This window comes from Lethenteron reissneri, chromosome 25 (genome assembly GCF_015708825.2).
Source record: "Lethenteron reissneri isolate LAM-NWPU_2019-01 chromosome 25, ASM1570882v1, whole genome shotgun sequence".
NCBI lineage: Eukaryota > Metazoa > Chordata > Hyperoartia > Petromyzontiformes > Petromyzontidae > Lethenteron > Lethenteron reissneri.
In genome coordinates, this window is record NC_083803.1 from 17,404,011 (window position 1) to 17,431,999 (window position 27,989).

Consider the following 27,989-nt stretch of genomic DNA (forward strand, 5'->3'; position numbering starts at 1 on the left):
ACACGTTTTTTTAGTTGATATCACGTAAATATATAAATGTGTCGTTAAACTCGCCACCACCCGACACAGCCAAATAGTAAGGTTTGTCACGTGAATATAACACGCCAATTTGTTACTAGTACAGCACGCCGGTGTGTTGGAGAGCAAATACACATTTACAATGATTCACATTTAAACTTGTACAAATGTTGTGGATTTACTCGCCAACACACCGGTGTGCTGTACTCGTAACGAATTGGCATGTTCTGTTTACGTTACAAACCTTTCTAATTGGCTGTGTCGAGTGGTGGCAGGTTCAATGACGCATTTATTTTTAGGCGATTTAACACCAAAAAAACCCTACATTATGGATGACAGTGGTCATCCATAATGTAGGTTTACAATAAACACCTCTCTGCCTTCCTCCGCTGATTGGCTCACAGCGATGACGGTCACCCTGCTGCTGCCGCTCTCTTTAAGACCGGAAGCAGCAGGTGGATGGCTTCACTCTTCTGGCAAATCGCCCGATGGTGCTGGCTGATGGACTTACCAGCGAACCGTCACGGTACATCTCGAATTGTAAATGTTGTGGATTTAGTCTCCAACACACCGGTGGGCTAAAGTAGTAAACTACACTATACACCACACTATATACGACTATACACTACACTAGTAATTAGCGCGTTCTGCTTATGTGACAAACCTTACTGGCTGTGTAGGGTGGTGAAGGATTACGACACACTTATACTTACACGATCTAACCCAAAAACCTTTATAAATAATATTGGTCGTGGAAGCCTGCTGCGTGTTAGAGTGAAAATGGAGCCATTCGTGCAAAAATTTATGGTGAAAATATAAAATAAACACGTAAAACAGCTGTTGTGAAAAAAACGTGTGTTGTTTTTTGTCCGAGCATTTCCAAAACGCACCGCACTCGTGATAAAACCAGCGAATAAAAACAATTGACCAGCGAGCTGAATGTCGTATCGTGAATAAAAACTACCTGACTCACTGCATATATTTCGCTTTGATTTTGATGAAAGCGTATAAATTGTCTGTGAGTGTAGCTTCAGCTCCTCGGACTGAATTTGCACCAAACGCAGGCATGTCTCAGAGGGATAGAGCTCGCAGTCGAAATGTCAAACATTTGTATTAGGGAAAAAAAACAACTTTTTACTCAGTACAATATGTACATCTTTAAAATTCAGTTTCAGAGTAAAACATTAGTTCAACATCAGGCTCAGGAAACAGAAACGCTTTCAAAGTTAAAGTTCCAAAATGAGAAGTAACCCAACCCCCAGCCGCCCCCCTCCTCTGAAAGCCCCACCCGCCCGTGCAGCAATGGACGTTTCCACGACGTCACAGAGACCGCGAAGCGCGTGACTCGTGACTCAGAGGGCGCTTACGAGCGCCCCCTCCCCTTCCCCCTCCCCGGCACCCCACCGCCACCACCGTGAACACACAACTGTTCAATAGAGCTTCATCGCACAAGGATGTCACATTACACAATTCAGTAACTGAATAACGGTAAATCAGGATTGCTTTGAAAGCAACGGGTAAAAATACACGTACATTTTTTAAAATCCACTTATGGTAATCATAATGAAAACACGAACATATATTACTCTTGTAATTGCAGCAAGGATTCTTTTTAAAACCTTCAACCGGACGGCTTGGTAAGAACCTCGCACCAGTAACCAATATGCACCAGTGGAATTCGCGCGGATACCAAAATCCCATCGACATCTCAGAAACGAGTAAAAATGCCCCCTCAACGTTCTACGCAGAAATCGTGCAGCCAACGGTAAAAACTTCTACAAAAGCTAATTACATTCAAGCCGCATACGTAGTAAAAAAACTCATAAAGTTGAAAAATAATACGTTTGTGTACACAGAGCGCACAGCCAAGTCGAGCGCCCAGACGCCGGTGGTGGCACCCAGCGCCGTCAGCCGCTGTGCTCCACGTCCACGCCGCCGCCGACGCACAGCCCATAGGGCATGTCGAGCGGCGCTGAGCTCGGCTCCTGGAAGGCGAAGCCCCCCCGCACTTGCCCCGTGAGCAGCTCCGTGTACGTCTGGGGCCTCGCGTGGAACACGCCGCTGCCCCCGCCGAGGAACGCCTCTCCCACGTGGTGCTGCTGCGCGTGGTGCTGGAGGTGCTGATGGTGCTCGTGCGGTCGCTGCTGGCGATGGTGAAGCTGTCGGAAGACGTGCGGCGTCTCCGTGCCGGCGCTCTGCGGACGCTCGGGCGTCCCGCGCGCGAGGCTGGCGCCGGGCCCCTCCTCTCCGAGCGCGCACGACGGGAGCGGCGGGCGCGGCGGCACGCAGGCGACGGCGTACGTCGGCGCCGCCGCGCCGGCGTGCCAGCCGTACTGCTCGGCGGGCTGCGTGCGCTTGAGCGCCGCGTCGATGGTCGCGAGCGCCCGGTCAAGGACGTTGATTCCCTCGTCGCCGTCGCCATCGCCGCCGCCGCCGCCGCCGTGGCCGCCGGGAACCCCTCCCCGCGTGGCGTCCGGCCCAAAGAGGGAGAGGCTGCCCCGGTAGGTGGGCGCGGCGAGCGGTGGCTCGGGCTCGCCGGCCGGGCAGCAGCCCGTGGGCGCCGTGCCGTAGCCGGCCGGCGATGCCGGGTAGAAGTAGGGCACGAACGCCGGAATGGCTTCCGGCTTCACCGGCGTCGGCGGCGACGTCGCGAGCTCCGCCGGCTTCCGTGGCTCTGCAGGACGAAGCGAACGTTTCTTTTAACGCTTTTGAAAAAGCGACGTCGAGGTCGCGTAAAAAAACACACAACACCGTCGTGAAAGCGGCGCGTCGCCTGGCGTGCGTCGCTAGACTTGGCGCGCGTTCGACGCTCTACCTTTGTGCTGCTGCAGCTTCACTTTGAGCCGGCGTCTCGTCTCGTTGCACGTGGCCACCGACGACTCTCCTGGGTTCGACAGCAAAGCAGAGGCGAATTTAAGTTTTAATGTTCGTGAGATAAGAATCGCTTCTGACGGGGCGTTTGAGAAAACTTTTCAAAAGTTGGCGTTTCGGCTCGGCGACATATTGACGACCCGTGGGGCTCGCGATCAGAGTGGAGAGTCGAGTGATTGCCGGGGGAACTCACCGTTCTGCTCACACCAGCTTCCCTGGGAGGCCTCCGCAGCGCAGCTCTGAAAGGCCGAATGCTTCTTCTTGCGCTTCTGCTGCAGGTGGTGAGGATCTGCGATTTGAAATTTTGAGGTGTTTTAAGTGATTGATATGCGATTTCAGCAAATTAAGAGGCACATGAAAAATCCCAAATAATAAAAAATATATAAGACACGTTTTAAAAAGAAGTCCTCGGTATGGGTATATATGGCACCGCGGCCGTCACGACGCAGAACAATGGTGCCGCCTGTAGTGCAGGAGGCAACCTCATTTCTGCAAAGCGTCCGTATGCACTTTGCACGTACGGCAATTTTTTTTTTTTTTACTAAATCAGCAATGGTATTTAGAGCTGTGAAGAGATAATGAAATTTGCTGGCATTAGCAGAACCATTTATACACCCTGGCGAATTCCTCATCGCCGGTCACTTCCCCTTTTGCTTGCCGTGAAAAGAACAAACGCCCAATTGTTTCCACATCGGCCTCCTCAAATGCGGTCTAGTTGCCCTCCTCTCTGACGTCCACACGAAAGACGAGGCCAACGCGTGTGCAGGGGGCGACGACTGGCTAGACGCACGATGACCGGCCCCCCACCCCCCGCCTCTCCCCCCCTCCCCCCACCATACCAGCAGCTGGGGAAAGTCGGGACAGAACCGATGGGCCCAGAAATTTTATGGAATTCAGAATTTTTGACTCAATTCTATTTTAACAGGGCCCACGCAGAAATGCAATTCTCAGCCTATATAGTCAAGTGAGTAGAAAATCTGTACGGATTATATGGCTGGGATTCTCGCCACACGACTGGGATTTCCCCATCCGATATGGATACTTGATTCACAGGTAAGAGCAATACGCGCATTTCTCGATTTCGGTTGCGCAATCACGGTCACCCACAGCGGTATTTCCCAACCTCACGACTACTCCCACGGGAAACAGGTTTCTATGATGACCACCGTCGGATGCATTCAGTGGCTGAATGTGCATACTAGTGTGGTGGGTCACATGGAGTGGAGTTTATAAACAATGACATAAGGAGGGAGCTGCCCCACTGGCACAGGGCCAACTAAAAGAGATGGCCGCCACTGCCGCCACAGTGCTTGCCCGAGGCTCCGTGACGGATTGCCGAGTCTAGCACCTGGCTCGCGAAATTCCTCGGCGTGCTGCAGACCGGGGACTATCCCAAAAACCAGTGCTCGTGACCCATCGCGGTTCGCGACTCCACGTTGACCAATCGTCCCCAGCCAAATTCGAATGAGGTCGCCACGCACGACACATGTCTCAAGATCAATAGACGGCATCCTGGCGTGACGTGGACAGCACCGATACAAATTACGAGCACCGTCAAAGTCGAGCGAGACGCACTCGAGGCCTCCACCTTAACGTGTACGTCAAACGTGAGACGCCTTTGGTAATCATCGAGCGCGCGTGCAGCGTGTTAAAAAGACTTTGTTTGCAATCGAAGGGAGAAAATTGGTCGGAACGGAGACGCAGGCTTGCCAACGCGAAGTAATTCGGCCTCCGGCGCAGCAAACATCGGCGTCGGGTCCTCGCACGACCCTCGGCCTTCGTGTCGATGCCGCCCCCCCGCCCCCCTCACCGGTGTCGACGGGGGTGTAGTGGAACTCCAAGGGCTCGCTGGTCTCCCCGTCCGAGGGCCGCAGCAGTTGCACGCGCACGCACACAGGCGCGGCCGTGTGCCCGTCGCGGTACGGCGGCGTGCGGAACACAATGGCCACCTGCCGGTGCACGTCGGTCTGCGAGAAGACGCCCCGCGCCTCCCAGGCGTCCTCGTCGAAGAAGCGCACCGCGATGTCCTCTGCGTTACGGGAGGGAGCCAACGACGCGCGCGTGCACACACCACAGACCATGCACACACACCACACGCACACCACACACACACACCACACAATGTGCACACACACCACACACACACACACAACGTGCACACACACACCGCACACACACCGCACGCACACCGCACGCACACACACACCGCACACAAACCGCGAAATAAGATGAGAGGGATGCATAAGTGGATACATCAACTAGAATTTCATGTAAATTATAGCTCTACGTCAATGCACTGTTGGATGAAGGCTTCCCCATGCCGTGTCAGTTATGGGGGTAGTTTGACCGTATTTGCCTACACTGATAAGTATTTGGGGTTGGTCAACGGGGGGGGCCTGGGACCGGCTCAGATGTCACTCGCTGATATCTCAACAAATCCTGGGCCCCACTTCCCTCTGCCAACCCACACTGACCAGTGCGGTGCGGTGCGGTGCGCTGCAGTACGGTCAAACAACTCCACGGTTGCCATGGCGCGGGCCTCGGCCAGCAGACGCCTGACAAAGAGGCTGTAAATCATAACTCGTAACTCTTATGATATGTTCCTATTGTAGATCAGCTATAAGCATCTGTAGGATTGGAGGTGATCATTGTTAATGCTCGACCTTCACTAACAGAGTTGAAACATAGCATAGCTGCAGGCCGCTCGGTAGCAAATGAATCAAGATAAGGGTTTCACCGGAAAACTGCGGTAAATGTTTTTACAGTGTAAATAAAAACACATTCATAGCAGCGCTTCTAAGAACTCGTCATTTCTGCAACGTTATACGCGTGCAGCAACTCGACTTTGTTTGACATGCATTTTTGGAACGAGTTATCTGGCTGACCCGTAGCTCGGCTGTGCAGAGAGATTCACGCGAGCGGCTGAGCGGCTGAGCGGCTGAGCGAGCGATGGTCTCACCTTTTTGGACCTTGTCACACAGGATGTAGCGCTCGTCCCCCCCCGCCGCGCAGCCCGAGTGCTCGTTCAGACGGATGATCTTGAGCTCCGAGGTGTTGCACCCCTCTGCACACGGACGCCACACGGCAAGTTGACGTCCCCGTTCGCGCGCCCGTTCACGCGCCCGTTCACGCGCGGTGCGGCGTTTGCTCCCGCCGGCGAAACCGGCTCCTGCGGCTGCCCGTCCCTCCTATAGAGCGTTCCATCTGCACTTTCTGCCGTAACGTGGCCTCGACTCCATCTCTGGCCTGTAGCATTCTACCCGCGCTTCGGATCAGGGACAGCAACCTACGGTTCTTTGACCTGAGGTCTGCGGCCGCACGAAGCCGAGCAGCACCTCGAAATCACCCAACGAGAGCACCTCGCCTGCACTAACCAGGTTTCAAAACACGATGTGACATTTTCCTCCATGGCTGTTTATAGACGTTTTATAAATTCAAATTATAGCCTTCTAACACATTCCTACTGCTACACGTCACTAGCACTGACACGCTGCGAGCAGTAACTCACCGCTAGAACACAACAACCACCTGCACGAAAACACCACTCCTCTTTTTATGGCCGTGTTTGTCAACGGTGGCGTTTGTGATTTCTTTAGCAGCCTGTACTGTGCAAATTTTTATATAATTATTAATATAAAAGCTTTCAAAAGCCCCTCCTAAACTGTTGGAAGAGCGACACTCCTTGAGCCCAAACTCCAAACTGAACGCACAATTGCTTACAGGCCCCACACACGAGCACGGCACGCTCCTCGCCTCCCATCCACGCGAACATTTCCGACGGCGATAAAAGCGCGTGGAGATGCACGCCGCGACACGCCTCCGCTTCGTCCCCGTGTTGTTATTGGTGTCGGTCTCGCCACCTTTTCAGAAATTTCATTTGTACACCGAGATATACCCACACAGTGGAATTCCGGCAAGTGACTAAATGGGGCCATGAGCGCTTTCGAAGTTATCAAGATTGCACGGCAACAAATCACACATTTCAGACGAACATTTCCGCGCGGTGCCGCCACACGACGTGCACAGCGGCGCTCCGGCGTTCAAGGAGGCGCTCGCGCGCAGCAGAGAAGCAAAGCCGCGGCGTGTGCGGACAGCGGCAGTCGCCCTGCAGGCCCGGCGACGGTGCGTGCCGGGCCCGGTGGATGATGCGGCGATCGGCGATAACGACGCCCACGGGCGCCAGGTTCCCTCTCTGCCGCCCTCCTCGACGCCGGTAAATATCGCTAAGTGCGTGGGCACTTCCAGGTTTGTAATTTTTTCTCTGTAATCGGACATCACGATACATAACCGCGTGTTCGGTTTTGGCCGCAATTATCGAGAATCCGGTCATATCGAAGAACAGCCGACTTATTGTAATCGTACAGCACGTATACTGAGTGCGATGAAAAATAGATGTCAATAATTCCTATTATTGAAAGTCACCCACACCGTCTGGGGGTTGATCATCAAATGTATCATGCAACAGTAATCCAATTTATAATGTGTGCAATATTTCACACACACAAGTGATCGTGACGCACGGCTCAAAATTATACGTTGTGATAAGTTGACAATGCCTGTCCGAAATACAGCCTTGTCCTTGCCATGTGAATGTGGAATTTCCACCAGTGGCTCAGGGATGCTAATGGAGAGGAGTATCGTCCTTGCCCGTTTGACAAGGCAAATGCCCCCCGGGTGCCTTCCGCACGAGAGCCGAGCATCTCAAAGTGCTCTTGTTCCAAGTGATGAATCGGAGATGGAGCCTTGAACCTCGCTCAAGGCAACACCAATTCAGCAGATTTAAGCCTGGCTCATGCTCGGCCAGAGGAGCCACCCGGCAGCACCAGGGGCCGCAGACGGCCTCCAGGGAGACGCCGAGCGGGCGTGCGGAGGAGGAGGAGGAGCGGCCGTGAGCGACTCACTCTTGTCGTAGATCGGGTTGGAGACCACGGGCGGCAGGGCCTTCACGATGGAGCCGTGCGAGTTGATGAGGAAGGCCTCGAAGCAAAACCGCACGGCGTTGAGGTCCAGGCCCTCCATCTCAAATGCCAGCCCGCCCACTGTGAGCACAGGGGGTACATGCAGGGGGGTACACACACAGGGGGTACACGGGGCGGTAAACACACAGGGAGCAACATGTCAGGTCAATCGGAATCAGCATCGGTGGATTGATATTCACGGAACATAACAGAGGGACTCGGCAAATCAACCTTCATTGGAAATGGGCGCGATGCCACAGGTCTGGAAATGTCCCCGCTCCGGTCAGAAACGCCAACCCTGGTCTGGTTTTATAAATCACCAGGGTATTATGCCTGTGGTCATGACGATGCCATTTATGATTTTAAAAAAACATAAATGAATACCGCCACAAAGTATTATTACTCAGTATGCACTCACATGCTAACCTCCGCTCTGAAAGGGCCAGACATGATCAGAACCGTTTAATAAAATCTGCAATTGAGCGGCTGTGAAGTATGTAGACAATGCCACCTCATTGGAATTTTATGATTTCATGGAATTTCTTGAGAGCCCAGACGTGAAAAAACTTAATTAAGGCAACGCAATACGATTTTGGGCAACGTGTGCATCAGGATGCATCTGCAGAACTGTTGTTTCAGAAGCTGCTGGCGAAAACCACGAAGGCGATTCCCGTCGTGTCGTCATCGCTCCACTCGCGCTCGGCAGGCTCACCGTTGAAAGGGTCGATCTTTTGTTTGGTGACCCTCATTCGGATGGCGCTCATGATGTCTTTCCGCTTGGCGCACTGGATGCCCAGGTTCTGGAATCTGGCGTCACAAAGCGTGGGCGGACAAGAGCACAGGCCCGTCAAGGAGCGCGACGATCGCAGCACTTCAGACGAATGAAACGCGGCAGATCGCTGAGATAACGACGCCGCGTACTTAAAATAAAACGATAAAAGTGGCGCCGCCACCTTCACGTTCTCAGTTGAATGTGTCCCAGTCCCTCGATAAATACGGGTGGCTGGGACGGGCAATCGGACAACCGCAATGCTATGGCGCCCAGGCCCCTCCTTTGTGTAACCGAGCCGACGGCCCGGTTGGCTCGATCTCGCGGTCCGGTCCCGCCCTTGAGCCCCTGCCCTCGCCACCACTTTGCTCTGCTGCACGTGCCCAGCGTCTGCTCTCTAGCAGTTTGAGGTGGAATTGGGCAGCGAGAGCAATTTTTTTTTTGTTGCTAAAAGCATTTTTTTGTGCAAAGTGCCATGGTACGTGTGTGTGCGTGCGTGCGCTTACACTGCTGCCTACGAAGCGGCGATTGTGGTATTTATTGTAAACGTGCCCCTCACTCAAGACTGTTTATTTTAGTCTACGGACATTCCCCGTGAGATGCAGTGACGGTAATAACAGAGACGATCGCAGTCAGACAAGCGGCGCTACGCCAACAGAAGTAACGCAGTGGCAACACGGCGGGCACGAGTGCTCCAGGACTCTCTCTCTCACTCTTTCGAGGGACATGTCACCTTGCTTGTTCTCGATGGAAGAGATAGATGTGTACCCACGCTTTACCCCACCATCATTAACCTATCAACTCGCTGCAGTGCAATCCATTTGTTGCTAAGTGGTCGGCCGATAAACGCGCCGCTGCTGCAAGTTGGCCTTGAGAGCGGCGTTGTGACGTTGTCGGTGCCGATAGATCCCATCGTCCACAAAGGGGGCAACAAATGCGAGGCCGCTCCATCAAGGATAAACGTGTCATCTGGTAACCGTGAGCAGTGGTAACGCTAGACTCTCGTCCCCGATGGAGCTGATGCCGCAAAATAAGCGACGAACATTAATAAGGCAAAGTTTCTACTGTGGTCCGGGAGGCTTACGAGATTTTACGCGTTGGTTTTGATTTAATTTAACCTTTAAAATTAAGATGTAAAAGTACTTATTTATGCTTCTTTTCTCTCTCCAAACTTCTTCTACCGTCCGGAGTGCCCGAGTGCGGCTCGCGTTGCTCCATTGTCACTGCCGGGCTGCTGCCAGCCATCGCCAACTTCCGAATTCAGTTGAAGGCCCTAGGCCGTGCCGTGGTACTGCCCTCCCCTCCCCAGCAAGTCTCTGCCCCCATCTCCCCCTCTGCACTCACGTCGTTTTTTCGCTTATGCAGAGCGTCGTGAGATGCTGTTGCATTCGACAATACGTAAACAGAAGCTGTTATTCTTGCAATGAAGCTTCTCTGTTTGTGGCACGGCTCGTCGTTTGTGTGGACGAGCACGGTGCTTGTGGTGGCGCTTGGGGTCGTGTAGTATCAGAACACATTCACAGTATGCCATCTACAAACAGAAGTATTTCTAGAGTGCCACATCAATAATATTGACTGCTTGCAGAGTATAGATATCAAAGCTTTATTATTTAGGCCACTTTCATGCGTAGATGCACTCGGGCAATCCATCACGGAGAGGTCGTGTTTCTGCGAGTTCAGCAAAAACTCGCTTGCATTGGACTGCACAGAGCTGTTGCCGCTTCTGCTGCACGACCTCGTGTTTCCGAACAAGGTCCGTGGGTGTTTGAGCACGAGGCACCCCCCAGCCCCGAACTCAGGTCAGCGCTACGCAGATGCGTTGGGCAGCGCTGCCAAAAAATCCGTGTCGAGAGCCCACGACCGTAAAACTGCACCGAAGCCCACAGCTGTTCCATCATTCGGCCTTTCCCAGCAAGAATCCCATTTTGCTGAAACGCCGCAAAGAGTCGAGGGAGAAGGAAGGCGGGGGAGTGAACACTCCACATCGACGGACGTCCTGTCCGAATTGCCTTGGAGAGAAAGCAATACCTAGAATTCTTCCAGAGGAGCACTTAACAGGAAATGATGAATTCCCACAATTAAAGAGCCGTTTCCCATATTTACCGACAAAACTCTGCTTGTGGATGGAAGCCTCTGCCAGCAGCGTGTTGAGCACTAAAGCCACTCGTGCACCACTTTAGTGGAGAATGGCCAAAATGGCAAAGAATATTGTATTTGACAAGTTGGGAGAAAATCTGAGTGCCCAGAGAAATCACACAAATACGCGAGGGGCAACTCAAGAATGTGCACAGCCATCGCAGAAATATTCCACTTTCTGTGCTGACATTTTGCATCTCACATCTCAGCAGGAGTTTTGGTCTCTCAACACAAAGTCACTTTTGCAAATGAGACTAGTCTGCTCTCTTATTTATCACATAGTTAAACAAATTAAACTTGAAACAGACTGTCTGCAGGGTCCAGGGACAACAAATACAAAGGCACGCATTACAGGCGGAAACCAACGTTGTCCGCCAACACGCAACTCAGACCCTGCATCCTTGAACCTTCCCCTCCATGCTGCCGGCCCGTGCGCACGCCGTGCATCAGCGTGTGTGCCCGTGACGGCTCACGATGAGGGAGATGAGCCGTGATGGTGGCGATGGGCATTGCGAAGATGGGCAGCGATGGGGGTGCGATGGGGGTGCGATGGGGGTGCGATGGGGGTGCGATGGGGGTGCGATGGGGGTGCGATGGGGGTGCGATGGGGGTGCGATGGGGGTGCGATGGGGGTGCGATGGGGGTGCGATGGGGGTGCGATGGGGGTGCGATGGGGGTGCGAGTCCTTACTGAACACGGAGGTCGGGTGGCTCGAGCGTCGTCTGGAAGATGCCGTCGTTGCAGTCGGTTCCGACGAGCGCGTGCGGGTGAGGCCGGTAGGGCTCCTCCTTGCTGACGAGCGACACGCGCAGGAGAACGCGCTCGCTGTAGTTCTGCACCTGCAGTGCGCACGCGCGGCAGGAACAAATGGACATTTGGATCTTTTATGGAGAGCAGCGCATCGCTTTGAGAGCAGCCGTGGAATATAACGGTCACGGAACTACCGCTAAAGTGGCTTCAGTCGTCCTCTCTATCCACACAAGGGGCACATGCTGCACCTGCCCTGCAGTGTTCGTCACGTGTCTATTGCGGTATTACTCAGAGCTGGAATACCAAATCAGGAAAGGTAAATGAATGCGATGGTGTTTTATTTTGCGCAGTGATTGGTGACCGAGCTGAGATCACCAACTTGAACCCCATTTAATCACGGGCAGCCAAAACCTGGATTTTAACCCAGGAACTTCGAGGCGCTGTTTCGGTGACTGATCAGCGGGACACCAGGCCACCTCGGCGCATTTACCTCTGACTCAACGACAGACATGTATATTACAGTTTAACACGTAGGCTTTCGCGACCAATGTCATCCATAATGTATTCTGGACATACATTACAATTGTGTTATTGACATCACCTCATGAGAGGCAGACATTCGAATAATGAGACAATGAATTATAAAATATGAATTTTAATATTTTCTCAGAAAATGGTCCTGGAAGGGGACTTAAAATACATGATAGATGACAATTTGGATTTGCACAGCTTCTGAATGCGAGTGCATCTCAATGCACCGTGCATGTTTGTTTTTATCGAAAGCGAGAGCCGTACGCAGAGGCAGAAAGAGTAAGATCTTGGAGCCTGGACGTGACCAGGGACAGGCAGGCAGTCGACAGCTAGGACTGCTGGGGGAACGGAGTTGCAGACTTAAAGGGTAGCAGAGGAGGATGGGCGTCCCGGTGTTAGTTTTCAAGAGGGAGCCCTCGTCCACCAATAGACGATGTTCTGCCACGCCCGGTGGAGTACGTTTATCACCAGCAAGACTTTACTTGGCATCCACATTTATACACACGCGCACGCGCAGGGCTAAACCGCACGCTTACTACAGAGGTGAACACAGGTGCATTACACGCGTGAGTACATGGCACGCAAAGCACACACACGCACAGTTGATATATACACACACAGCTTTATACACTTGCATGCATGTGTGCGTACGTGTATACATAGATGTCTTTGTTTTTACTAGAACCAGCATGATGTAAAAATTGAGTGCCATTCCACAGATAAGAAACTCCTTTTAATGGTCTATAAAAAGTCCCTCTGTAAACGAGAGCCCTCACCGATATGACAATGATGATGACCGATGAACCACGGCCGGATTAAATGTCTCTCTTTGACGGTGCCAGATTCACGGCGCTGTCGGTTCCAACGGGGCGCCCGCCGCACGAGGCGACTTCACAGCCACCGCTCACATCTCCCCCCCGCGGGTTGCACCACGCGACGCGGCGCGGGGGACGGGGGCCTTCCTCCAGCAACGGAGTTGACCACCAAGGGCAGCGAGAAGCTTTGCCCAGAGCAGCGGGGGAGGCCGCACGCATACACCCGCACACCCGCACACGCACACACCCGCACACCCGCACACCCACGGCGCTGTGTAGCGATGTTCACCAATGGGCACGGGTGTCTTGGGACTGGCACCCGAGCGGCAATCGGCTTTGGCACCCCAATGGTTGCGGTCATTCAAGTAAAGCGATCGTCTCCGCCATTCAGAACAACATACATATAAAATAGCATACAGCCCCATTGTCGATCCACTGCTGGATGAAAGCCTCCCCCCCGCAACAGCGTGGGTCATGGGGGTTGTTTGTCCATACTTCACCACGCTGGTCAGTGTGGGTTGGCGTAGGGGCGGGGGGTACGGAGCCGAGATCGATTGCGATATTACTCGCCACCGATGTTAGCCGTGGCCGTGAATCAGGCTCGGTTGGCTGGGTTCATCGTGCAGTGTGCCAAACGCCGCGTCACCACTAGATTCACGTCGACGCAGATTGCAGAGTAGGGGGAGGGGGTCCGTGGGTGGATGTCTTGTGACGTCTACTGTGGAAGAGGACAATCGGTACGTTTGCATGAATTTTTCAGAGAACTTCTCCGAGACCCGCTCCACCAAATTCAATGAATGACGAGTCATTGGAAAGCCTGCGATGTGTAGTTTATCCAGCGGATGACAACGAATAAAAAAATTCCCTTTGACCAGACAATTTCGCTTATCGGCCCCGGCGCTGCCTATCTGCTCGATACCAATTACAAAAGCCCGGTGCGTGAAGCAGCTCCATTTCAAAATCACACATGGGATAGGCGTTGTGGCGTTAATGTGGGGAGTGTGTGGGGGTTGGCGGAGCTGTCGATGTTAATGGGCTTCCCCCTCCATCGTATAAATGGTGGGAGGCGAGTATCAGCCAAGCCGAGGGTCGCGCGAGCGCCGCGTCGCTCTGCCTGCCGTGTTATATTCGTGAGAGGGCGCCCGCCCGCGGTGTCGCTGGAGGCGAGAGAAGGGACGCGGACGGGGAGAGGCGGGCACTGGCGAATCACCTGCACGGCAGGGTAGGTCTTGGTGCTGGTATCGCTGCGCTCGCCGAAGATGCTGCCCGTGGCGCGGCCCTCGCACTGGTAGCGGAAGCGCATGCCCCGTTGCTTGGGCTCCTCCACGATCACCAGGGCCGGATCTGGGAGACGCGGCGAGAGGAGAGCGGCACGGCCGCGATCACCACACGCAACACAACGCCCCGTGACAGTGATGCATCGACGTCGCTCGACATCGGAGACCTGACAACAGATTTTTTAATCGGTGGCTGAGAGATGTTAACTACCTCGCCTGGTATTCAGGAGGTCGTGGGTTCAATCCCCACCCTGATGCCTGCTGCTGTGTATTTGGACTTTGAATGTCTCTCTCCCCATGATTGCGGGGATTTTTCTCGGGGTTCTCCAGTTGTTCCCTCCACATTTAGAATCAACGTGATGCGTTTAGAGTATTTGGCTGCTTTACATTTCTACATCAGCCACTTCGTCGAGCTATATAGTACAGTGGGCCTTATATGTTAAGTAAATAAATAGTTTAGTTTAAATGGAATTAGATGTTGTTTGTGGTTGAACACCAGCCTGACTTACTCAATGGCGATTGTGCCGTCACTAAGCAGGCAATGTCACAATTCATCCCCCAGGCAAGTAAAGTAATTGTCACAAATAGACTCAATTCCAGAAGACTCTTTGTTGTCTTGTCTTTTGTGCCCCGTTATTTGTAAATCGAAGCTAAACGTTACCCTCAGTATATCGTTTACAAATGAGATGCAAAAATAGTTATCAATTCTCACTCGAGTCGGACAGCCGCAGTAGGCCCTTGCGTGGCACACACTCACACACACTCGCACCTTAAAATCCATCACCGTCCTTCTATGCTCCCACACCTATGCTGCCCGCCATCACCAACCCGCTCGGGCCAGCGTGGTGAAGCACGGTCAAATAACCCGCACGACCAGCACAGCTTGGGGAAGCCATCATCCAGCAGTGGACTGACGAATTAAAGCTCAGCAGCTGCAGCTTCTGCACTTTAAGACTCCGCGAGCCGCGAGGTTACTGCATCTCAAAGCGCCTCGACATTGGGCGGAAGAGAAGGTGCGAGAGAGGTTCCTCCTTCCCCTTCTCCGCAGGAGGAAGCTGCGGTGGAGTCGCATCGTGCGGCCCCGGCGTGGTTTACGAGCCGGTTTATCGCTCCAGCCGCCGTGCGAACGGTCGTTAATCGCGTGTCAAGCGCCCCGGTGGTACGCGCCGGCGTGAACGGCGCTCTACCAGAAACAATTCATATTCTCATTATTGTGGTTGTTGTCAAGCGGCGACGAGATGCGTACGCTTTGCGCGCACGCAGCCGTGCGTCTTCCGCTCTGGGTAAACACGCATCGCCACCAGCAAGAGAGTTCGTGTAGTCGGTATAGTCAACATTTGGTCTCACTAATGTGGTTACGCGTGTACTGTACTGTCGTGCAGACGCAACACCAACACGGAACATTTTCCTATAAATTACACCCTTTGAATGAACGGCAGTTATTGCAGTATCCATTGTGCACTATTTTAAATGTCAAGTATTGAAGATGTTTTCACCAAGCGACTTTGGATGTGGGGTTGGTGGATTGCCGCTGATATCATCCCGATGTTTTCAGCGCTCGAATCAACACTTGCCAAGTTAGAACCAGTGAACAAATGCAGCGGGAAAAACCGCAGCTCCGAAAAACTCGTGCAGCAAATCAGTTGAACCGATCGGCTCCGAAGCAAGCTGTGTCCCCTCTCTCGCCGACCTCCACTGCTCACTACCGCATCCCACTTGGTTTGTGGCGGCGGGGGTGGTTTTCAGATCAGAAGTGGTTTTCACTTCCAAGTGAAAAAAGTGCCATCTTCACGAACTCCACATTCTCAAGTCAGATGCCCGTCTTATATGGCTCCATCACCATTGACTTGTCACAATGCATTTATTTTATCGACACCAAAGTGATGGTGGGGTGAGTCGATCCCCGACTCCCTCTTCTCATCAGTCAGGCGCGATGCCAAAACCGGAGCGCCGTCTGGACAAATATATTGCGAGCTCATTACGGGGGCCAGATCGTCTTCCGCAGTGACAACAGGCCCCCCTGTTAGAGCGGCAGTAGCGTACGTGCACCAAGAAGGCTGCAGGAAAGTACAGAGAGACTCATTTCCTAACCATCACGCAGGGCTTCCCGGAGGAGACCGCGAGCCGGACGTCACGGGCCCCGTGGTGCCCGGGGCACGCGAGGCCGCGTGGGCGCTGCTTGAGCCGCCGCCCCCGCCACACAAACACGGGCTGCTCAAGAGGAACTTGAGATGAGTTTCTTTCTCGGAAAATGTGTTCCAGGTATTCGTCGGCGTATCTCAGCCCTCGCTGACGCTGCATCTGTATGTGCGCCAACCGTTCTGTCTGCACCTGATCCTGACCCGACACCGGTGCCTACCGCTTGCTTAAGAGCGAGCCGTATGTTTTCTTGGAATCAAAATACTGAATTGTGCTTTGCTTGGGATTGAATTAAGGTTAGGATTGTAATTAAGCACGTGCGAGGGTTTATAATTTGAATATTTTTTAAAAAATTGCTCATTCATTAATTCACGGTTGTGGGTCAGCTGAGACGCTGATTCAAAAGACGATGTAAATTACGCCCCCTTACTACCGACTGGTCAAACAATAAGCCGAGCCGATGCTCAAACACACAGTTCATCTTGAGTCCCGACCCACACGAGACCCACGTCTACCCAGCTCACCTCTTCCGCTCGAGTCCATAGTCGACAATAAAACGCCCTCTACGCGGAATCGTTCCTTCTCAGAAAACGCTCTTCACAGGAAGCGCTCAGAGGTGGGGAGCGTGCAGAGGGGCCACCCATCACTTCCTAGCTCGCCGCTCGGCCATCTCACACGGGAATACCCCGAGGTCAAAGTCGACACCGTGAGAACGGCTTCTCGTAGCTCCTTACAACAACCGGCGGCGCTTCCGCTGCCCTTACGGGATGCGGGGGGACGCCGAAAGGGGAAGGAGAGGGCACGCGCTGGCTCACCCGGGGCGAAACCCACGCCGCCTCGTCAGGATGGGGAAGAGAAGTGAGGAGCGCGGCGCCGAGACACCCGAGCACAGCGTCCAATGCCATCGGCCGCATTGAAGCCTTCCCGGAGTGGCGCGCCGAGATTAAGTTCCCAGCAGAGAGAGAGGAAGCAGAACTCTCCCTGCGCTCGAGGGGTTCCAGAGACCCACGACCACAGCGGCGTCGCTCTACCCAACGTGCAAACGGCGCGACAACCCGCGGGTCGCGGCGGTCAAGGCGCTGGGTTAGGCAGAGGGGTACGGACATTTACAGGGCCCATTCCAACCACTGCGACCAACACTGTGTTGTCCTAACACTGAACAACAACAACAACAGATGCACCTGCTCCCTGTGGGGGGAGTGATGACTCGCACCACAAGTAGACTGCCACACAGACAATGATGAATACCGAGTCGGTAGCCATCAGCTCGTGTGTGGCACTTGATGGATCGCTGCATCATTTGGCTGCGAGAGATGGTCATGGCCTTGGGATACCTTCATGGCCGATGATGACCATGATTATTATCCTGTCACCACTGGGGAGCCGGATCCAATCCTGAACTCGAACCCACTGGCATTACGCAATGCCTCCGCAGATGCTGCCAGTATCGTTGCACATTGGTTGCGGGATTCTGCTCAGGCACAACGAGCAACACCGTAAGGGGGCTGCTCTTGCCCAAGACGTGGTGCTCGGCTCTGTCAGCGACGCGCCATCAGAGCTGCGTGCCAAGCGCTGTCCTCAGAGCACATGGTGAATAGTGAGGTCAAGGCTGTCCAGGTCAAGACCCTCCCCACTCAAACACTGCCGCCGCCCTCTGTACGTCTTGTGCACAAAGATCCCCCATATAGTCTTAACAGACTGTTGGGGCAAGTGCTGTTAGCAAGTAGCAGCTATGAAGGCCGGCACGGTACACGAGGGGGTGGTTGGCCAGCACCACGCCCGACCGCCTTTGTCTCCCCAGTGGTGATGTTTTTACACTGCACCAGGTACTCATTTGAGGCCGAGTCGACCTAGGGGAGGTCCAGGTCCGATTCAGCTAATCGTCACTGGTGTTGGCCGCGAGCGGGAATCGAACTCGAGTCACCAGGTTCGTAACGCAGCGTAGTGCTAACCGCTACACTACCGCACAAGACACAAACACCACACATTTATACACAAAACGCACATTTATACACAAAACACACATTCCCATTGGCACCCATACACACTCCTGCGTGCACACGATTCTACCACATCTTACATTCTTCAATACTGCCCCTTCCTTTACAGGCACACGACTTCTCCTCCTCTATCACATGGACACCGGTGAAAAAGAGCTTCATAGCTCATCGGATTCCTCCAGTCTAAATAAAGATGCTCATTCTGATCACACACACACACACGCGCGCGCTGTTCGCATCTAATACTCCTCGCCTCACACATCCACACAACCTCCGCGAAGAACAAGCAGGCGCGCGCGTGTGTGTGTGTGCCTGTGCTGCACAGGTACAAAGACAAAGATCCCCCGTATAGCCTTAGCAGACTGTAGGGGCAAGTGCTGTTAGCGAGCACCTATTAAGGCCGGAACGGTACACGAGGGGGTGGGTGGCCAGCACCACGCCCGACCGCCTTTGTCTCCCCAGTGGCGATGTTTACACACCGCACCCGGCGGCCTGCTACCACCTGGAGCCCCAACCACAGTCCCAACCACAGTCCCGCACGACGGAGGCCACGGTGGGGGGTGTGTGTGGGGGGGGGGGGCACAGCAACGCCGCCAACGCGGAACAAACGGAGCAACAACTTCGGTCAGAAAGCACGGCGCTCGCTCACTCGCTCGGCACGCACGGACACACCGTGCGTGCCACGTGCTCCAGGCAGACTCACAACGTGGCCACGTGCTCCAAACAACATCACAAGCTGGCCACGTGCTCCAAGCAGCATCACAAGCTGGCCACGTGCCCCTATAGACACTGGGCATCAGCAGGCAGCTCACAAGCTGGCCACGTGCACCACAGCACCTTTCACCTGCAGTCCGCTCATGCACGACGGCCTCATCGTGTCGGTCGTTCGGCCATACTTCACCACGCTCGCTCAGGGAGGGTTGGTGAAGAAGGAGGGTAGGGAGCGTTTGAGGTGCAGTACAACACCGACTTGTGCTTGCGCTCTCGCATCCACTCATTGGCAACAGCAAGCAGCCTATAACACCTGCTATTCACAGGGCCTTGCCGTGCCAAGTGCTGTCCAGGCTGGCTCGCTCTTGATTGAGCTTCCGAGATCGCACCGGTGATGTCGGCTTAGTACATTGACGGGACAGATATAGTTGCATTCAACATAGCAACTGTGGTAACAACATTTGCAATAATAATTATAATCACTTCAAACAAATATACAGTGCCAGAAACAAACACTTAAACAATGAAAACAGTACATTACAGTATATATTTTTTAACATTAACGTTTACAATTTCCGATGTAAGTCTGCACAGCAATTAGTACACAACTTATATTGATCAAAGTCAACTAAATCTATACCATGTAACTAAAACAACAGCATTATCAGCAATGCATCCGCGTTCCTCGAACAACGCAGCACCGTATCGAAGACTCACCGAAGCGGCGATATTCCATTGTGATGGACAAAGCCCCTACGCACAAATATCTTAGCTACGCAAAGGCGACAGCAAGCGGAGTGCAGCAGCAGCAGCTGCCGACCAACACCACCACAACAACAACAGCCTCCTGCTTCCAGCCGCCTCTCATGAACCACGCGCGCTCGCGGTCCTTTTATAGACTCCGTGACGTCACTGAGGTTCCCGCACCCCCCCCGCCTCTAGACACTCCGTCAACCAATCAACAGCGAGAACGCGAGACCTGTCCGATCGTCGATTGGTCGACGCCGGCGTGGCAGGGCGGAGCTTTCGGCCGTGGGCGGGCGGACGTCACGAGGCGCGTGAGGCCACGCGTGTTTCGGGGGGAGGGGGCGTGGGTGGGGTAGACCGCCCCCTCCCCCTCTCTCCCAGGGGGGGTGGGGGCGCAACAATAAATGAATCAATCACTTTGACATTTCAGTGGTTTTAAGGGGGAATTTTCGCTCGTTACGAGTTACGTGATGAAAAACACCACCAATAAAAACATGTTAAAAGAAGAACTCGGCGATATCATTTTTGTTAAGCTACCCTGGCTGTTTAAAGTGAACGCAATGAAGCACGTGACCAGGCGCGGGTTGCCCCCCGACGCTGCCGTGCCAGTTGGTTGCGCTCACGGGGGGGGGGGGGGGGGCGCATGGCGCCGGAAGGGGGACCCGGCTGATTGTGAGTGAATCAGAATGTTTATTGATGCTGGAGGAATCAGATGAGCTATAAAGCTCTTTGTCACGAATGACCAGCAAGAGGGGGGGGGGGGGGCAGAAAGTTACAACAATAAACAAAACGAAAACACGATAGGAGTGCAAAGTATAGGTGAAGGTAAGAAACTCACTAAAACAAATGTTTATTCAACCAGGTAAAGTCCACGATTGGCTTCTTTTCCAGAAGCCATCTGGCCACAAATGGTAGCCCGACGAATTGTCTTATCACGTGGAGATGTCGAGCGCTGCCCAGGTTCACGCAGACACGCGGAGGCTGGGACATCACCAACACGATGTCGACGCTGAAGGGATTCTGGACGCCGGTCAAGCAAAATAAGGGAGTGGAACGCGCGTGCGGGGTGATCGTTACATCGCAGAATCGTGACGGATGGCGGCGGCTTGGGGAGGCATTCATCCAGCAGTGGATCGTCCATGGCTGATGAGGATGAACACCTCTCCAGTCAGCTAAGAATGATAACGTTTTGGTGATTGATGGATCACAGTAATGATGATGGTGATGACGGCGATGGCAACGGGCGACGTCTCCCGAGGAGACGGAGCAAAGAGATCCTGGTCCAGCCGAGTGTGTTTGTGTGAGCAGGGTCACGAGACCACGCTAAGTCTCTTTCGCAAGGAAGACCTGGGTCAACAAAACTGCAAAACGCAAAACGAATAGAGCGGAGGAACGCAGTGAAGAGAAATTCAACAACTGTCGCACTTGTGTGGATGGATGGGTGATGTATTGCAGGATTGTGAAAGGTGGCGGCGTCTTGGGGGAGGCCTTCATCCAGCAGTGGATCGACCATAGGTGACGGTGGCTTATGATGAGCTGCGTGTTCAGGAGGCTCGAGTGATGACCTGCTCCAGTTAACATTGAGCTGCTCATCGCCTGCCTCACAGCCCTACGCCGTGTTGGGAATGCAACGTCTCCTCTGGACGCGCGTGACTGTGATGGGTGTGTGGCAGTGCAGGTTCTCAACTCTTGTTGGCAAAACGTCCCCCCCCAAACCAAGCCCACGGGCCCCCTGCGCCCCCCGCACTCCAGCCGCGGCACCCCCTCGCCCGGGTTACTCGTGCCACAAGACACACATCACGTGTCCACCACTCTCGTCGGACACGCTGGCAAGTAGGCGATGCGTGTCATGCCGTGCATTGGTGTGTCTGTTGCGTGAGCACGACATCGACGTCTTCATTGTGGACGGTGTTCGTGTTGATATCGCCGAAGGTGCGGCGCAGACGTTTCCTGTGCGTTGGAAATGTCTCCTGCACGGTATCCACGCCGCAGCCCCGCACCCCCCTTGCTGGAAGGCTGTCGCGCCGGACGGGTTGAGAAGTGCTGGTGTCGAGGCGACGGTGAAACAGGTCACGCAGAGCGTTCTGACACGTAAAGTTCTGCGAATGCTTGAAGAGGGAAAATACCAACCGACTTAGCAAACTAAATCATTACTGCACGCGAGCACTCCCCCCTACCCCCCACGCACACTCGATCCAGCGAGACCGCGCTCGGTAACGAGAAACCGACCGTCGTGCCGTGGTAGTGATGATAATTTCCCAACAATGCCCGATTTACAGCGTGCATATTTGCTACGTAATATGAAGGACATTGAGCAAAATGTTGTTTTTCGGATCGTCTCGTGCCAACGCGATGCTGCTGCACGCATCGCCTCGACCAGTGCATGGCAGGCGCCGCAGCTGTTCACAAAGCACGTGGTATTGTGTCTCTATCTGATGGCAGAGGTATCGTGTTGTGAGTGAACGCCTTTTGGAATGTACGACTTTAACGAACGTGCAGGAGGAGTCTCTGTTCACGGACCGATGTCTTCAGACAATATATAGAGTACTGCGACCCCTGCAGTTAATTCGCATTGCAGAGCTCGTCAATAGGATCCGATGCAATAGAGTGGCAAAGACCAGAGCTCCGTAGCTATTATCAATTCTAAACGGGCGTTTGATTCGATGGAAAATGAAGCTGTCATCCAAACTCTCGATCCAAAGACACGTAAATGGAGAGATACAATTAAATTAAAACGGCCATCCAACCCGTGTTGAAAGAAGGGATCACTGCGATGATATGGCACGGAGGATAGCTATATATTTCCTAAGATTAATAGGACAAAGAGATACACTGTTACCAAGGTTGTTGGTGTTCGAAAATAGTTCTCGGAAAGATTAAGTTGTAGATGTATAAAAGGCATTCCTTGAGAAATTATCAGCCAAAACAGTTTTGCTGATGACAATCGTTGTAATGTGGCCCAAGAAACTCAGATAAAATAATTTCACACTTCCACATTCGATATTTGAAATTGAAACCTAGACGCGGACAAAGGCGATGGAGCAGTGCATCCAAACAAATGCGCAAAGATGCACAGAGAGGTGCACGTTTGAAATGACACCGAGCGATACAAAAGAGGAACACGTGGATTAGGGAACAAACGCACATTGGGAAGATCATAATGACTTAAGAAAAGTGGGCTTCGGTAGATGATATCTCGAGAAGGAATGCTGGCTGCTTAGAATTAGAATCTTTATCTTTCCTGGAGAAATCCGATGAGCTATGAAGCTCTTTTTCACCTGATGTCCAGTCGGAGCGGTGAAGTAATGACGACCAAAGAATGAGACCAGGTCACGTGCAGGAGCAAGAAGGTTTGTGGCATCGCAGTGGATAGTCCATACCTCACAAATGACATGTATTTAGAGCGTAATAGGTTCACGTGACATTCTGAAGTCACGTTTAACATTAACCGCAATGTTAATAAATAATAAACACTTGAGTTGAATCGTGACCCACAATCACGATGTGAAATTGAATCACAGTAGGGGGCCGGGCGGGCTTTGGGACAGAGTCTGTAAATTGTTTCACCTCTACAGCTGAAGAAAGCATTTTAATTCCAGAAAACCTCACCGCTGTATTGCTGGAACCCGGGGGCAGACCGAAATTACGACTTGATGATATACTTTCCCAAGTTGCCCATGTGAGGTCGGTTTGATAAGGGAAACGCAACCGCTGGTTGGATACCAATTCATTTGCATTGATCATTTGCATAAGATTGTACCTGCCACGGTATTGTAAACACCTGGATGAGACTACTTGGAGAACACAATTAGGAGGATATTTTGTGGAGCGAGGCTGCACGTGGTGAACACAGTTAAATCGCTTGTTGACGGAACGTTTGTTGGGCCTCTGGTACACTTGCGTTAAGATCCTGGGAACACTATTTATTCTTCTTATTTTATTATCATGCCATATTTATTATTCTGGGCACAGTAACATTCTCGACACATTTGTTAAGGTCCTCGGCAAAACACGGCAACACACAGCAGTCATTAAAAAAATACTCGTGTTACTGGCGATGCAGATGCTGTTGTTATCATGTTTATCGAGTATTTGCATGAATTAGGAGTTTCAAGGGAACAATCGTATAACTTAGTCCACACATCGGTTACTGGGATGAGATTAGCAGCATTATCATCATCTCACTCGACTTAAGAATCCGGTTTACTCACGCCTGACTGAAACCAGAATTCAAAGCCAGGAAGTCCGAAGTGCCATCTCACTCGGCGTATGTGACCCGTCTACTTTGTATTGAAACAACATGCGTGGACATTTCAAATCGTGGGTTGATGAGCACTACAGGAGTGAGGTTTTACCGGCGTTAAGTTGCACACACATCAAGAGAAACATTACAGCGATTGCCTTGAAGTGAGCACGGGGTTAACCACCTCATCGGATTCGGGGTTTTCCACTGCTCGGGCATTCGTGACCCAGATTACCGCAAAGCAAATAACCTGGCTTTTTACTTCAATAATTCGGCACTTTGCGCTCAGCCCAACGACTAAACCCGTGTCAGTAAACCCTCGCTCGTTCAACTGTGTTGACTGCAGCTCGTCTGAGTGAACTCTTTTTGGGAAATCTGGGTTTCACTGAACACTGTGGGGTTTCCAGAAAACCAATCGCACTCACCGTTTCTGAAGGCGTACAGCTGATGAAGCTTCACCCTCTCCGCTGGCCATATCTGGTGTAGAGAATCAAAAAACCCTATGCCAGCCAGATCAGGATGCCATCCAAACATTGTCAGCTCTTGACTTTGGCCATTGCTGCGTACATCCGATGTTGCTGGGTATTTTAATGTAACTTATCATCCTTTCTCCAGCAATTTTGAGAATATTTTAGGCGAAATTGACAAATCGCAGAAAAGATTATGCAAGTGGGGAAAAGTGACCTTTTATATTTCGCGACACATTCTGCATCGACATTTAGGTATATGGATGCTCCGAGCGAATTCTCCTCTTGAACACTTCACGCAGAAGTCACGTCAGGCTGACGACAGAGTTAGCCTGATAACTTTAATCTAAATTGTCTTATGGTTGTTATTGTTTGACTTGCATCCCACTGGGATTTTTGCACACAGCGTTGAAATACGGTATTTTTTCTGGAAGACTTCTGTTTTTTTCCAGGATTTTTCTGTTGCGTGTAGTCACTTTAAGATGTTTCTTGTTCATGTTTTTGTTTTGTTGCGGTTGCACCCGAGTCAAGAGCCGCATGGCTCACAGGGTTTCCCCTAATACATTGACTGCACCTACGGGAGTTACTCTGTTAGTGTCTGTGTGTGGGCCCGCCAGGAGCGGTACACTGTTGCACTCGCCGCACAGCCAGCCTGAGGGTTTAGCACGGGTAACACGTGCCACGAGGAACACGTGGATTAGGGAACATACACACAGGTTAAAGATGTCATTCAATTTCTTTCCATATCCACAACGCCAGCATTCTGAGAGGCAGTATTGAAGCGTGGAAGCAGGTCCAACTACTTTTGGTCGCTCACGGCCGCGCTTCCCAACTGCAATTCAGTGCCCCGTGAACCTGGAACCTTGAGTGCTATAAAGCGAAGTCGGTTCTGCGCCTGTCTCGACCCGCAACGACCAGCGTGCTGCAGTACGGTTAAACTACCATCAAAACGGACATGGTGCAGAAATAACTTCATCCTGCAGATTATTATGTTCCTATTATTGATTTTGTAAAGTTGACCTTTGCTTCTGGGCCCATTCCCTTCAGAAACCCTCAGCGCGGTGAGCAGTTGTGGTCCAACGAACCTGTCCTTCCACGCCAAAAAGCAAGCGCACGTTTTACACATCCCGTCAGGTACACGGCCCTTCTTTTTGGGTGTGCAGAGTTGAACCGATGTTGATGAAATAGCGCACTCGCAGATATCCGTATGGCCGATGGGATGCGTCAAAGAAACTCTGATGTGACGTGTGGAGGGACAAGAAGGGTGTCGATATGGTATTGCCAGCCTGTTGATATTATCGTTACACGTGAAGGACAGGGCGTGGGGGAAAGCCTTCAGCCAGCAGGGGATTGACAAAGGGGTGCAAATAGCAGGGTTTTTAAAAAAGATTCTTTGAAAAATTACTTTCGCATTAGCAGCGACCGACCCGACGCCCTTATTTTGGTTGTACGCGTGCGTATGAGCATGCATGCGTTTGTGAGAGAGGCATGCGTGTGTGAGAGAGGCAGTGTGTGAGAGAGGCATGCGTGTGTGAGAGAGGCATGTGTTTGTGAGAGAGGCATGCGTGTGTGAGAGAGGCATGCGTGTATGAGAGAGGCATGTGTGTGAGAGAGACATGCGTGTGTGAGAGAGGCATGCGTGTGTGAGAGAGGCATGCGTGTGTGAGAGAGGCATGCGTGTGTGAGAGAGGCATGCGTGTGTGAGAGAGGCATGCGTGTGAGAAAGGCAGTGGGGGGTGGGAGTTGCAACAGTGAGCGCGCTGCGAAACCGGCGACCCGAATTCGATTCCCGCTCACGGCCGAAACCAGCGACGATTATCTGAATCGATGCTGGGCATCCTCTAGGTCGACTCAGCCACAAATGAGTACCTGGTAGGATGTGTAAAAATCGCCACCGGGGAGACAAAGGCGGCCGGGCGTGGTGCTGGCCACCCACCCCCTCGTGTGCCATATCGGCCTTCATAGGCGCTGCTCGCGAACAGCGCTTGCCCCGACAGTCTGTTCCATCTCTACTACGGGGGGCATCTTTGTGTCTTTGTTGTGAGAGCGGCAATCGCCGCTTCACTCTCTCACACACAGAGAGGGGGGGGAGCGAGCAGGGGAACTCCCTGGCCCTGACACCTCTTGTCGCATGCGGCTCTCTCGCTCGTTCGCATCACTCAGCCTCACCATGTCATCACAAGCGTTGCGGCCATGGAAATACCGCAGAGTAAAATGTGTCATCGCCTCGAAAGGCGATGTTAGCACCCAACGTGCCCAGCACCCTTTTGCTTTCACTCGACTCTCAGGCGGAGGTCCTATCGTCACGACGGGACGAGGCATCGACACGCTCACAGATTATCTCTCTCTGTGACAGCGCAGGCATTTCCCCTCTGTTTAAATTTGGATCGAAGCCTTTTTAAAATTAATTTCAGTGTCAGACATCTGTGCTCGACCTCTCCGTTTCTGCCCTGCTGTAAACAGTGTGGCCATTTCCTCATACGTATTTGATATTTGTTATCTGTCGTTACGTCTGCTCATGGCTTTCCATCGCTCTTTATAATAAGTCCACTTATAGCGGACTGACTTAGAATTCTGCATCAAAATGCTGTAGTTCTGTCATCTGATTCTATTCCAATAAAGTACAGCGTTGTCTACATAATGGGATTATCAATTCTAGCATCTCCACTTAACACAAGTTAATGTGGAGGTGTTGTGTTAACAACCCTGCTACAGTGGTCACAACCCATTATTGTAGTGCGCAGTTGACTTTCGTTTGACGCGTAGCGAACACGACACCGACGTGGCACGCGCGACTCTGGGTATGGCGGCGCTTGCTGGACGTGTTCGCGCTGGGGAGAGACCCTGACGCCTCAGCCCAAGTGTTCAGTCTGACGAGGACATTGCTGGCGGCACGGCGGGGTCAGGGCAGGGAGACACGGGAGGGAGGAGACGGAGCCGGGGCTGCTAGAAGCCGCCTACCTCCACTTGGGAGGCAAGCTGTTTGGTGCTGGGCTTTGATGAGGGTGCAGGGAGAACACGTGAACTCCACATGTGATGTGCTCGTTGAGAAACACCGTTGCCAATGTTGATATAGTGAGACGAATGCCGTAGTGTGACACACACACAGAGAGCGCGCTCACGTTCAGGATACGTTGAACTCAACCGATGATGCAAGGTTACACTTTAAAGGGCATCGGGTTGTGATGAACGGCAATTTTAATGCCACCGAGCGTGAAACTGCATCGTTGTAATAATCATCAGAGGGCAACATTTGAAAATGACCAAAGAGCGTGAAGATAACGGTAATGATAGTATTTGAAATGCATCGGTGTGGCATGACATCTCTGCTGCGATGCGACAGCTGTTTGTTTGATTCCGCACCCATCGCTGCTGCCCGTCTCCCGGCATGACGATGTCGCGACAACGCGCTCGAGGCGAGCGGTGTTGTTGGCACGGCGGGGCGCGTGCCAGAGCCGCCAGGCAATTACGACAGAGACACGGAAAACCAGAAGTGATACCAGAAACACGCAACCCTTCCCGACAGTTTTACTTTAAAAGCAATCGTCATAAAGACG

The 27,989-nt window shown here is 52.6% G+C and overlaps 1 protein-coding gene across 2 annotated transcripts; it reads right to left on the reverse strand.

Moving 5' to 3' along the window:
* Positions 1–1,425: 1,425 nt before the first annotated feature.
* On the reverse strand, positions 1,426–19,833 carry REL (REL proto-oncogene, NF-kB subunit). Of its 2 annotated transcripts, XM_061559581.1 has the most exons (11): positions 19,693–19,799; positions 17,080–17,291; positions 14,059–14,192; positions 11,443–11,591; positions 8,560–8,654; positions 7,791–7,928; positions 5,849–5,953; positions 4,700–4,918; positions 3,083–3,178; positions 2,834–2,902; positions 1,426–2,692 (listed from the first exon to the last, which is right to left on the reverse strand). In XM_061559581.1, exons 3-11 carry the CDS (start codon positions 14,149–14,151, stop codon positions 1,926–1,928), a joined length of 1,731 nt encoding a protein of 576 aa, XP_061415565.1. In that variant the 5' UTR covers positions 14,152–14,192; positions 17,080–17,291; positions 19,693–19,799; the 3' UTR covers positions 1,426–1,925. The 2 variants fall into 2 exon arrangements, with proteins under 2 accessions (XP_061415565.1, XP_061415564.1); XM_061559580.1 differs by lacking the exon at positions 17,080–17,291 and having other exon boundaries at positions 19,693–19,833.
* Positions 19,834–27,989: the final 8,156 nt, after the last annotated feature.

Coding starts and splice junctions, on each gene's coding strand:
- REL (XM_061559580.1), bottom strand. Junction 7,929..8,559: donor AAAGATCGACCCTTTCAACG/GTGAGCCTGCCG, acceptor CTGTGCTCACAG/TGGGCGGGCTGGCATTTGAG. Junction 2,903..3,082: donor AAGCTGGTGTGAGCAGAACG/GTGAGTTCCCCC, acceptor TGTCGAACCCAG/GAGAGTCGTCGGTGGCCACG.